At 42.1% G+C, this 13,680-nt stretch overlaps 1 protein-coding gene across 3 annotated transcripts in view; it reads left to right on the top strand.

The window, feature by feature from the left end:
* Window positions 1–9,787, top strand: part of JAK3 (Janus kinase 3) — a 156,343-nt gene extending 146,556 nt beyond the window's left edge. For all 3 annotated transcript variants that reach the window (XM_072156843.1, XM_072156833.1, XM_072156824.1), the window contains exons 22-24: window positions 7,593–7,710; window positions 7,804–7,914; window positions 9,306–9,787. In XM_072156843.1, the coding sequence (XP_072012944.1) occupies window positions 7,593–7,710; window positions 7,804–7,914; window positions 9,306–9,458 (382 nt within the window). In that variant the 3' untranslated portion in view covers window positions 9,459–9,787. The remainder of the gene's footprint in view (window positions 1–7,592; window positions 7,711–7,803; window positions 7,915–9,305) is intronic.
* Window positions 9,788–13,680: the final 3,893 nt, after the last annotated feature.

The following is a 13,680-nucleotide window of genomic DNA, read 5'->3' as shown; positions in this document are numbered from 1 at the left end:
GATCTAAATATGGGGGGCAAGATATTAATTAAACTGGGAGGAACTATTTGGGAGGCTGTATATTCTTAAACTGAGGGGGGGGGGCTATATATGAGGGCCAGATAGTAATTCAACAGGGCTGGTGGACTATATGTGAGACTGTAAACTAGTGATTTCTGTATACAGGGCTGGATTTCAATTAAACTAGGTGGGGCTATATATGGGACATTATATTACTAAGCTTGGAGGGGGCTGTATATGGGATACAGTATATTACTAAGCTGGGGGGGGGGCTGTAGATGGGATACCGTATATTACTAAGCTGGAGGGCTGTATATGGGATACAGTATATTACTAAGCTGGAGGAGGGCTGTATATGGGATACAGTATATTACTAAGCTGGGTGGCTGTATATGGGATACAATATATTACTAAGCTGGAGGGGATCTGTATATGGGATACAGTATATTACTAAGCTGGGGGCTGTATATGGGATACAGTATATTACTAAGCTGGGGGGGGCTGTAGATGGGATACAGTATATTACTAAGCTGGAGGAGGGCTGTATATGGGATACAGTATATTACTAAGCTGGGGGGGGGGCTATAGATGGGATACAGTATATTACCAAGCTTGGAGGGGGCTGTATATGGGATACAGTATATTACTAAGCTGGGTGGCTGTATATGGGATACAGTATATTACTAAGCTGGAGGGGATCTGTATATGGGATACAGTATATTACTAAGCTGGGGGCTGTATATGGGATACAGTATATTACTAAGCTGGAGGAGGGCTGTATATGGGATACAGTATATTACTAAGCTGGGTGGCTGTATATGGGATACAGTATATTACTAAGCTGGAAGGGATCTGTATATGGGATACAGTATATTACTAAGCTGGGGGCTGTATATGGGATACAGTATATTACTAAGCTGGGGAGGGCTGTATATGGGATACAGTATATTACTAAGCTGGATGGCTGTATATGGGATACAGTATATTACTAAGCTGGAGGGGATCTGTATATGGGAGCTGTATATAATTTCATTGGGGGTGAATAACGAGAGCAATGCTTTATAAAAATAAAGAAAAAAAAAAAATATATATATATATATATTATATATTCATTAGGGGGTGGTATATATTTACATTGGTCAGAGGAGCAATGTATATAAAAATTGAATGTAACATAATAACAGGGTAGGATATATTAGTTATAGGATACAATAGATTACTTTGCATCATGTAAACCAAATGTTGGGGGGAGGGGGTCTGTGTTAATAAATTAGGGTGTTATATATTGATTGGTGTGCGTTTTTAGGGACGCCGGGTGGAGATGTGCTGCACGGAGCTGAAGATATCTGGCCGTGAATTCAGCATTGATTTGTCATGGATTGGAGAACCCAGAATATAGTTCTCCTGATGGAAGAGATTGTCATCTATAAGGTACTATTATGCTGAATAGAAACTTAGAATAATGGGGGAATTCATTGAAACAGGTGTTTTGAGTCCCCACTGGAGATCTGGCCTCCTAGTAAATAGGGACGCAAACTCCTACAGTATGTACCTTTAGACAAGGTCTAAACTGGCGGAATTTTTTGCTATATTCTCCAGCAGGGACTAAAGTGCATTTGGTGGGTCGGGCCACCCTTGCCCACCCTATGCCTGCCCTACTCTGTGTCCCTTCTCATAAATGGGGGGTGTGGCTGTCGGACAACCCGACTGATTCAGACTAGGCACGGGATTTAAAATTCAAATTGTGTCTTAAGACATGTACTCACATACACCGGGAAGAAGAAGGTGAACTCCGGCGGACCTCAGCAGGGAAGCGACACATGCAGGATATCGGGCGCACAATCTTGTTGAATCGCGGCAGAGTTCATCGTCAGTGGACAACGCACCTCGGGGATCGCGCAGGGACCAGGTAAGTAATTGTTCCCCATTCTTGTTATCTTAACGCTAACATCTCCGTGTAACACCCTAGGTCAGAGTGATTACAGGTGTGACCTGTGCCACAGTCAGCGCGACCAAGGCATTTAAATGCCTGCTTGGATCAGCACCCCCTTGAAGTGTTTTCAGGTGGGGGGAGCAGATCATTTCCATGGCAAGCCTGGGGTCTCATCTAGGACCCCAGGCATGTCCTTAGCAATTGCCTACAAGATCCTGACACAGACATAGGGGCTCATTTACTAAGGGTCCGAATCGCTGGGTTTCCTGAATCTTACCGTTTTGCACCGTTTGTCCCTGAATTGCCCCGGGTTGTTGGCGCATACGATCGGATTGTGTCGCATCGGCGCCGGCTTGAATGCAACGGAAATCGGGGGGTGTGACCGTCGGAAAACCCGAATCCGCGTTGGACAACGCTGCGGGATCGCAAATGGACCGGGTAAGTAAATGTGCCCCATAGGCTGTCAGTGCTAATACTTAGCAATATTAAAAAGTATTGCAGGGTATTATGATGAACAAGCAATCAAAGGATTGTTTATTCATGCCCCCATAGTGTGACAAGTAAAAAAATATTTTAAATAAAAAGTAAATTAATAAAAATGGTCTCAAAGCCCCATTACATATAAAATATACATACAACATTATAAAAAAGTGAATATCACCATACAAAACCCACATATATAGTTTTGCCGTGTCCGTAATGACCCATAGCATAAAACAAAACCCACACGATGAACAGCGTCAAAAAAAATCTTGTTCCAAACAAAATTCAATAAAAAGTGATAGAAAAAACACATCTATATCAAATGGTATTGTTGCAAAGTTAAACCTGTCAAAAAAACAAGCTTTCAACCAGCCAAATTAAAACAGTTATGCCACTTGGAAAATAGCAATGCAAAAATTATTGATTTTTTCCCCACAATATGTTCTATTTTACAAAATTAGGAAAATGCAAGCAAAAATATGGAAATTTGGTATCACTGTAATCGTACTGACCAGTAGATTTAAGATGACTTTTAACTGTGGGTATACCGTAAAAACCAAAAAAGTCTACATTTAATCACATGTGTTTTTTCTACAACCCCTCCCACAGTAAAAGCTAGAGATGATATGGTCTGGGCTGGGGTGTGCTTCGCATATGCTCTGCCTCAAGCCTGCCCACATTCCCCCCCAGCCACAACCCAAACTTCAGCCCCCACCCATAGCTCCGCAGTCGGGGGATATAGTCAATGGGCTGTGCTGCTCACCTCGCCTGCCCACCTTGACAATGTTCACCTACCTCGAGCCCTCCGGTCAGGTGACGTGGCTGTGCAAGACATGGAGCCTGGGGGAGCCATCTGCCGAAGAGGAGCGTCTCCAGGTAAAGTATCTTTATATAAGTGAGTGTGCATATATAGTACAGCCATCCAGCAGTCTGAGGGACAGTGAACTAGCCCCCTGTGTAAAAAGTTTGGGGACTCCTAGCATGTCAGATTACAAAAAATGGGGCTGAGCCTTAATGGGGTATTCCCATGAAGACAAGTTTCTTATATGTACTCAGGATAACAAAATAACAATTCAGCATTTCACAAATCTAAGTCCAAACTGTCTCTATCAGTCTTGGTGTACACAATTTCAGTTGCCCCTAGACACAACCCTGCAGCTTCTCACTTAGGGTCGGGTCGCCATCTTGGATTTCTGTGTGAGATTGTGGTGCTAAGATTTCTGTATCTCTCTGCTGTGTGCCCATAGCCAAGTCCCCTGCTTGGAGCTCATAGACACATCCTGCCAGGAGATCATGAGCAGAGAGAAAGGCTTCAGAACTACAAGGAGATAAGTGATCCGGGGGAAGGAGGAGGCAGGCACATGTCTGTGAGATGAAACAGAGCTCACAGTGTAACAGTGTAATTGTGTCTGCTTAGAGAGGCTCCGCCAACACCCTGAGATTTTGCACTGAGCAGCCGAGGGGGTGATAAGAGCTAAAACAGCAATAAAGCAGAGTAAAATTGTAAAGTAAGGGGTTAAAACAATTTTTATTGCGTTAACATCACTAGGGGATTGAAATGTGTGAAGAGTTGTTTTTTGGGGGAAGACATAAAAGTTACTGATTATATTTATTTATGTTGGTGGATTGACAACTTATGTAATTCTGGCCTTGCTTTTTATGTTTATGTTTTTTTATTGCAGCAAACACTCACAAATAACACAACCCTTTGGTGCTAGCACAGACTACAAATGTTAACCGTGCGATATCCAAAAGCGTGTGGGCGCTGTCATGTTGGCTAAGATCCTCACTCCCTGTGACGTCACCGGGGACTGGTGATCTGTTGCTATGACAGCCTCGGGTAACACAAAGACCCAAGGCTGTTGTAACGGGTACACAGACAAGAGAACTAGAATCTCTGTGAGAAGATTCCAGAAGGAGGAGTCTCTGGACCAGTGGACCCTCTGGACCACCGCAGGAGATGTAGATGGTACTAGCCGACACCCAGGACCGGAGTCTAAGTGGCACCTGCTCTTCACCAGAGCCCCCCACAAAGCGGGATGGTCTTGCTGCGGCGGGGTGCCACCAGGTCGTTCCACGGGTGCGACTAGCGAAATCAGGGGGTGTAGGACACATTGCGGGCTGGGATAACAGCAGGAGTGTGGCTTGGAAGGATGAGCGGGAGCTCATAGCAGGCAAGCAGGCAGCTGGTACACGAACCTGGCAGACAGGAACAGAGAGGTCATTGTAGGAGTGCTGGTGGCTTGGAGACATCTGGGAACGCTGGGAACATGGGAGCCACCAGGAGCATCTGGGAATGCTGGAGGTACACAGGAAACACAGAGGCGTCTGGAAACGCTGGAGACACACATGAAACATGCAGGCGTCTGGAAACACTGGAGGACAGGAAACACGGAGGTGTCTGAAAACGCTGGAGGACAGAAAAGCATCTGGGAACGCTAATGGGTTTTCTCTTCCTTAGGAGCAGCTTTAGGAAGCTAGGTCTGGAAACCTGGGAATATCCTAGGAGAAGATCCGACGTAGCAGGAGGAGAGGTGCCAGATTGTAAGGGCGAGCCAGATTAGCCCGCGCCAATCAGGAGGACACTGGCCCTTTAAGGCAAGCAGAGCCGGTGTGCACGCCCAAGTGAGCGGGGACGCACACGGCCTAGTCGGGAAGCAGGAGTGTTGGAGAGGTGAGTCTGGGCCGGAGGGCTGCCGCACCGCAGGGAAGGGCACGAGTGTACTTGTTATACACCATCTATTACAATGTGCAATTTACCAGTGATATAGATAATGTGGAAAATCCTGATCTACTGCCATACTGCATGATGGCAGTATATGGTAGGATCAATCAGACAACCAACGGTTAAAGTACCCTAGGGCAGTGGTGGCAAACCTATGGCACTGGTGCCAGAGGCGGCACTCGGAGACCTCTCTGTGGGCACCCAGGCCATCACCCCAAAATGAAGTTCACCAGACAGGACTCAAAGAATCTTCCTGCAGAATCTTCCTACAATGATAGGCGAATTTGCCCTCCTCCTTTCAACTGCGTTGGTGTCTTTAGGAGGCAAAGTTGTCAAAGTTGTCAAAGAACAAGGAGAAATAAATTACTACTTAAATTGCTGTGCTGGCACGTTGCAATAAATAAGTGGCTTTTGAATGAAGTTTGGGCACTCAGGCTCTAAAAGGTTCGCCATCACTGCCCTAGGGTGTCTGAAAAAAAATAATAAACATAAAATTCTAATCACCTCACTTTCCCTAGAACTGATATAAATATAAATAAACAGTAAAAATAATAATCCTGTTGTGTATTGCGGCATGCCAAAATTTATCTAGATCTATTTAAATATAAAAACGCTTATTCTCTGCATTTAAACCCGTAACAGAAAATAGTCGAAAATGCCACTTTTTTAGAGTAATCAAAAGGCTGTACAGTCCTTAAAATGCTAGCACTGAAAATGTCATCAGAAGAGTGCGAAAAAAAGGCATCACACACAACTCCTTACAATAAAGTGTGAAAAAGTTATTAGCGCCCGAACTTGGCAAAATAAAGAATTTTTGTAAATGTATGAAAATATTATAAAACCTATATAAATTTGGTATCCCTGTGATCGTACCAACCCAAAGAATAAAGTAGACATGTAGCCACCATTTTCACTGAATTTGGAATTTTTTTCCTGCTTCCCAGTACACGGAATAGAATAAAAAAAAGGGCCTGGTGATAAAGGGGCTAGGGTTCATATTTTCCATTTATTTATTTTTATAGCGATTTGATGAATTCAAAGATACTTGGCATTTATCATAGTACCGGTCCTTATATACTTGACATAAATTGTGAAAGGAGTAACCTGAGGTAATAGACTTGGGTATCATTACCCAGTATTTGTGTAATTTAATTGTGTTTTTAGATCATATTGTCTGGTTTTGGTCTCTAATAAAGTAGTGTCTATTTTTCTATTTTTGTTGTGCATCCTTTTTAGTCCCCTTGTTTTGAGGTTGATCACCATATGGTTTAAGTGACTGTGAATATATATATATATATATAGTGACTGTGAATATATATATATATATATATATATATATATATATAATATATACACCATTTTTTAACACCATTAAGTTTTTCTTTTGTTTTTTGTTTGATTGAAAATTCAGCCCAGCATCTTTTAGAGCCAAAGAAGGATTCCGATAGTTATCCCTGTAGACACACAAAAGGCTGTCAGTCATTGACATAAAGCCTATTCTTGCTCTGTAATATACTATCTATAGATTACTTTAAAGGGAACCTGACAGCAGAAATTGACCTTATAAACAATTACCAGTATGTTGTCAAGCAGCTGAACACCTTCCAGATCATGTTTCGTTTATGACCCAGTGTGGCGCCATCATCTAGAAAATCTACTCTAGTGAAATGTAAATTGGTTGCATAAAGTCAAGGATGCAGATATTTAACAATGAAGTTAAGCTCTGTCTTCCTCAGAAAGCCCCCTTGATTGTAATTGATGGTCTTACATCCAGAGAGATCACTAAGCAGATCTCCTGATGCATGATATCAATCACAGAGGAGGAGGTGTGCAAAGTTGACTTTGTTGTTGAACTTTCCTCCTTCTTGACTTTATACAAACAATTCACAGCTCACTTTAAAGTTCATTTTTTGGATGATGTCACCACACTGAACCATGTAAAAAACAAAAACTGGTGTTACAAGCTATTACGCTGCTTGACAGTATTCTGGTAGTGGTTTATTATGCCAATTGCTGATGACAGGTTCCCTTTAAGATCACAGATTCGCTTTCAGACTGAACTAGCAACTTTCTGCAAACATAGAAATCCCAAAAATATTTTTAGAGTTTATGAATTTCAAGATTGCAGAGTAGAATACATTCTTGTTAAAAAGAACACTCATGGCATACAGCAACTAGTTAAGTGGAACGATAAATTATCAGTATGGGAAAGAAGGATAGAAAATATTGACAGTGTTTTGACTTGTAATATGTATATGGAAATAAGAAACTGAAGATAGAAAATATTGATAGTGTTTTACTGGTAGTATGTATATGGAAATAAGAAGAAAAAGAAGAGTTGCAAAAATGAAGATAGTTTAAGGATTTCTGTGTACCTATCAGGGAGTTGTCTTGTATTTTGTATATAATGCAATTGGCTGTTAGTGACTTATTATTTTTCCTTCATCTAAGGCATGCCCCAGAATCACTTTCAGACAACATTTACTCCAGGGAGTCAGATGTCTGGAGCTTTGGGGTCTTACTGTATGAATTGTTCACCTATTGTGAAAGGAGCTGCAGCCCCTCCGCTGTAAGTCAAGCATACAATGAAAACATGATAGAAGCTTTATGACAATTCTAGTATAATAGATTCTTTAGGAAATATATTGTTTTTTTTTCCTAGGAATATCGTCGTATGATGGGACCTCACAATTCCCAACAAACTGTTTGTGGGCTTGTGGAACTTTTACGAGCCGAGAAAAAGTTGTGTTCTCCACCAAGTTGCCCAGTAAAGGTAAACTTATTCATCTAGTTCTGTGCAAATACAAATTTTTCTGTCTGAATACTAAAAATATAGCTTTATTATTTACCTATTTAAAAATCTGTGCTAAATCTACTCCTTCTATATTACTCCATGAAGCAAAGGCCAACAATTCAGTAATTACCTGCAGGTGGCTCAGCACAGACCATAGCTGCAGCCTATTAGGTAACAGCACAAGTTGAATGATACTGAAATAGTATGCACAGCTCCATGACCATGCTGAGTTTTTAGTTTTTACCTCTAGGTACCCTTTAATCTGAACCAGGGACGTAACTAGGAGAAGCAGAGCCTCACAGCAGACTTCTGTATATACCTATATACATACACTAACCATTTATATACCTATATACATACACATACAATTCAGGTGCACAAAGTTATACACAGATATACACACTTTACAAAATTCTTATACGTACCCACAGGGTTTAGTATATACATAATACATATTCACACACATTTATAGTGTTTACACATCACACGCACACACACATACTGCAAATACACACATGCAGCAAATATACACATACATACAATACCATATACAGACCAACAGCAAATACATACATACAGCATGTACTCACATCCTCTACACACATATAGCATAAACCATATACAATTTACATTTACACACATGCAGTACCATATACAGTCAAAGAGTATATATGCACACATATACATGGTATACATAGTAAATGGCAGGAAGTAGAGATAAGAGGTTCCAGTCCTGTTGTTTGGCTGTCCCCAACTCTTACATTTTTTTATCTGAGCTGCTGACTCAATGTGGAGGATGTGCATTGTTACATACATGTTATGCTGTTCAATGTGTAGCATAACATGTATATAATGATGCACATCCTCCATTCTTTAGTGTATAAGGCTGGATGCCAAGGGCCCCTGACACTGCAGGCCCCACAGCAGCTGCTATGGCTGCTACAGCTGCAGTTACGCCCCTGATCTGAACCCTATATTTCTTCAGGTCACAGTAATGTATTATAACGTTATTCTTACTAGATAAAATAACAACTTTAATTGAAAAGTTATTTCAGCTAGGACAATGTGAGACTGATGCAGAGATTATGAAGTTTATAAAAAAATACGAATACTAGATAAATTCTCTGCCACATCCTGGTGTATAATTGAGCTATCCTGACACAGGCTATTGCAAACGTGCCAATCCCCTCCCTAGCATACTCCCAGCCTCTCCCTACCGACTTGTTTTGGAGGGGGTGTAGGTGGAGTGGGGATTTGCAATGTCTGGCTTTGCACCAGGTATTGTGACTTTTCATGGCATGTATGCCAGAATACTGTGAGCTATTATTCTTCTGTAATCTTAAACATCTGTCATTATTTCCTTATTTCAGGTATATAAGATTATGCTTTCCTGCTGGTCTCTACAACCACCTGAGCGGCCAACATTTAGTGTGCTAGAGAATCAGTGTGAGCAGCTACGCAGAGTGTATCAGAGTGGACCCAGCAATGTAAATAGCAACACGTATGAAAATCCGGTTTGTTAGAATAAAATAGATATTATCTTATCAACTTATGTAAGTATTTACAACAAAGACAAATTGAAGCACACAGCGTCCACACCCTTTAATTACATTTTCTAGGCTTTGCTATTACAGAGTTGACCTTATAAAAGTTCAAACCTCTTAAATGTAGGTGAACCATGTTCTAATTGCATGTACAAATTAAGACATGTTTTTAAAACTGTTTCAAAATTAATTGTCAACCCGTGTTACCTTTTATAGTTTATAATTAAATACTATGATTTAACCCAGATAGTGACCCACAGAAACTTGTTTCTTTTGTATGCTTTTTTTGTTTGCCATAAAATTAATAAAAAGATAAAAATATGTGAAAAAATTCGATGGCTTTGCATTTCTGTCCAGACTGACGATACCAGTCCATGAATATCTAATACCTATATGGTGACAGTTGTGAACTAGTGTTGCATTCAGTGCATTTGCACATAATAGGAAAGGAAGCTTAATTTACAGGAGTTTGACATTTCCGGCGTGATTTACTGTATATTGTACACAATAGACAGAAGAATAGGCTCATGAAAAAGGCCCAGATCATGTAGAAGAAAAGGCCCAATACAAACTTTCAAATATGTATTGATATCACAGCATGATATCCATCACAACATAAGAGGCATTCTGAGGTGGAGAAATCTTGACCTCAGTGCTAAAGTCTCCGCCTCCATGACTTTATGCAACCATTTTACATCTCACTTTAAAAATGTTATCTGGATGATGCCATGAAAGAAAGATGATCTGGAAGGTGTTTAGTTGCTTTATAACAAACTGGTATTGGTGTATCAGTCAGTATGTGATAGTAGTGATTGTTCATTTAAATGAGGCAGCCATTTAACCATGATCATTTCTTCCTATACAGTTTGGATTATTGTTTGTGTTAAATCTAAACTGGTTACTGGGAAGATGGAAAAAAATTCCAAATGCAATGAAATTGTAAAAAAAAGCATTTGTGGCCTTGTGGCCTTGTGGACACAGTTTTTACAGCTTTCACTATACACTCCAAATGACACCTCTACTTTATTGTCTGGAGATATCGCTGGAATACCAAATTTATATAGATGTTATTATGTTTGAATAGATTATACAAAATTAAAACCTTTTGAACAAAAACTTTCATTTTTGTGGGATGTGGTGATGTGTTAATTACTACTATTTTGGGGACTCTACAACCTTTTGAACACTTTTATTAAATTTGTTGTGTTGCAAAACATGGTGAAAAAAGTGTCATTCCAGACATTAGGGAGCTATTTTTTGTTACGGGGATCTCTGCTGGGAATAACCGTTTACAGGGCCGGATTATAGGCGGGGCTCCCGGGGCTCGAGCCCCGGGGCCCCCACCATCTTGCCCCCCCTAGGGGCCCCCACCAGATCGCACTTCCTCTGCCCCCCCTCATGAGCCGAACGCCGCCCGCCGCCTCCGGGCATAGGCGAGCACCTCCCCGGCGATCCAGCCCCTGCATAAACTGCCCGCCCACTCATCCTGCTGCATGGAGAGCCGCCCGCCGCCACTCCGCCCCCCCTTCGGCACAGGTGACCTCTTCCAGGCCCACCTAAACAAGCAACAAAGCCCCCCCCCCGCCCCCCTCACTCCCGGCTCCACACTGTTTCCCGCTCCGCTCAGTGGCTCCCCGCTCTGCTCAGTGGCTCCCCGCTCTGCTCAGTGGCTCCCCGCTCCGCTCATAAGCCTCCCGGCTTAATACCGCCTCCCCTCTCCGCTCGTTCCCCGCTCCGCTCGCTCCCCGCTCAACACCGCCTCCGGCTCCCCCGCCCCCCGCTCCGCTCGCTCCCCGCTCAACACCGCCTCCGGCTCCCCCGCCCCCCGCTCCGCTCCGCTCGCTCTCCGCTCGCTCCCCGCTCAACACCGCCTCCGGCTCCCCCGCCCCCCGCTCCCTGCTCAACTGCTCACAACCCCCCCCCCCCGGACGAACATGCAACCGCCAACCCCCCTCCTTCCTGGCCGAATAAGCAACCGACCGACTCCCCCCCCCCACCGGCGAACAAGGAGCGGCAAGACCCCCCACCCGCCCGAACAGGCACCCGGTCACCCAGTCACCCTAACAGGTAAGTATATACTTTATATATATTTTCTGTGTGTATATGTGTATATACAGTGTATATATGTATATACAGTGTATATGTGTATATATGTATATACAGTGTATATGTGTATATATGTATATACAGTGTATATGTGTATATATGTATATACAGTGTATATGTGTATATATGTATATACAGTGTATATGTGTATATATGTATATACAGTGTATATGTGTATATATGTATATACAGTGTATATGTGTATATATGTATATACAGTGTATATGTGTATATATGTATATACAGTGTATATGTGTATATATGTATATACAGTGTATATGTGTATATATGTATATACAGTGTATATGTGTATATATGTATATACAGTGTATATGTGTATATATGTATATACAGTGTATATGTGTATATATGTATATACAGTGTATATGTGTATATATGTATATACTGTGTATTTATGTATCTACTGTGTATATGTGTATATATGTATACGCTGTGCATATATGCATCTACTGTGTATATGTGTATATATGTATACGCTGTGCATATATGTATCTACTTTGTATATGTGTATATACTGTGTATTTATGCATCTACTGCAGGGGTCTCAAACTCGCGGCCCGCGGGCGAACTGCGGCCCGCGGGACAATATTTTGCGGCCCCCACCTGCATGGAGAGGGCAGGTCGCGCTGCATGGAGAGGGCTCACGGGCCGAGCCCTCTCCATAGCCGGTAAGTCTTTGCTGCATATTGCAGCAAAGGCTTACCGGTAACACCCGCGATCGGTGCTAGTACCGATCGCGGGTGTTTTCACAGCGATGGCTGCCGGCAAAGCTGTCGGCAGCCTCAAAAAGATAGCGGCGCATGGGCGCCGCCATCTTACCTGGGATCGCCGCTCCCCGTGACGTCATCGGGGGGCGGCGATCCGTCTCCATGGTAGCCTCGGGTCTTCCGAAGACCCGAGGCTATTTCGTTTTAACCCCTTCATTACAATGTGCTGATAGCACATTGTAATGAATGAGGAGGAAAATCCCCATATACTGCCATACTGTAGTATGGCAGTATATGATAGGATCGATCAGACAACCTAGGGTTAAAGTACCCTAGGGAGTCTGAAAAATAGTATAAATAAAAATACAAAAAAGTTAAAAAAAAAAAAATGATAATAAAAAAACCTAAAATTTCAAATCACCCCCCTTTCCCTAGAACTGACATAAATATAAATAAACAGTAAAAATCATAAACACATCAGGTATCGACGCGTCCGAAAATGCCCGATCTATCAAAATATGATAACGTTTTTTCAATGCGTTTAACCCCGTAACGGAAAATAGCGCCCAAAGTCGAAAATGGCACTTTTTTGCCATTTTGAAAAATATAAAAAATCTATAAAAAGTGATCAAAAGGTCGTACAGTCCTAAAAATGATATCATTGAAAATATTATCAAATTTCGCAAAAAATGACACCACCCACAGCTCCGTACACCAAAGTATGAAAAAGTTATTAGCGCCAGAAGTTGGCAAAATCAAAAAAATAATTTTTGTACAGGAGGTTTTAATTTTTGTAAAAAACATTATAAACCTATAACAAATTTGGTATCCCCTTAATCGTACCGACCCAAAGAATAAAGTAGACATGTCATTTGGGGCGCTCAGTGAAAGACGTAATATCCAAGCCCACAAGAAAATGGCGCAAATGCGTTTTTTTCATCATTTTGATTGCATATGGAATTTTTTCCCCGCTTCCAAGTACATGGCATGGAATATTAAATACCATCACTATGAAGTGCAATTTGTTACGCAGAAAACAAGCCGTCACACAGCTCTTTACGTGTAAAAATAAAAAAGTTATAGATTTTTGAAGGTGGGGAGTGAAAAATGGACATGAAAAAACAGGAAAGGGCCCGTAACCGGTTAATCCCCTTCCCTCCGGTACTTGAAGAAGATGAAGTCGCCGCTCTGAACGCACTTGGTGCAGGTCAGAGCGGCGACTTCATCTTCTTCGATGGGAGGCAAGTACCGGGGGGGGGAGGGGGGGATGGAGTGTCCCTGACTGGGCTCAGTGCGGTAGGAGCTTGGGACCCCTCGGTGCACAGGACGCGTTCATAGAGAGAACACGTCTCCCAGCTCGGGGCTTT

The sequence above is a fragment of the Engystomops pustulosus genome, chromosome 1 (genome assembly GCF_040894005.1).
Source record: "Engystomops pustulosus chromosome 1, aEngPut4.maternal, whole genome shotgun sequence".
NCBI lineage: Eukaryota > Metazoa > Chordata > Amphibia > Anura > Leptodactylidae > Engystomops > Engystomops pustulosus.
Note: the sequence above shows the minus strand (reverse complement) of the source record. Positions and strands in the feature narration are given on the sequence as shown.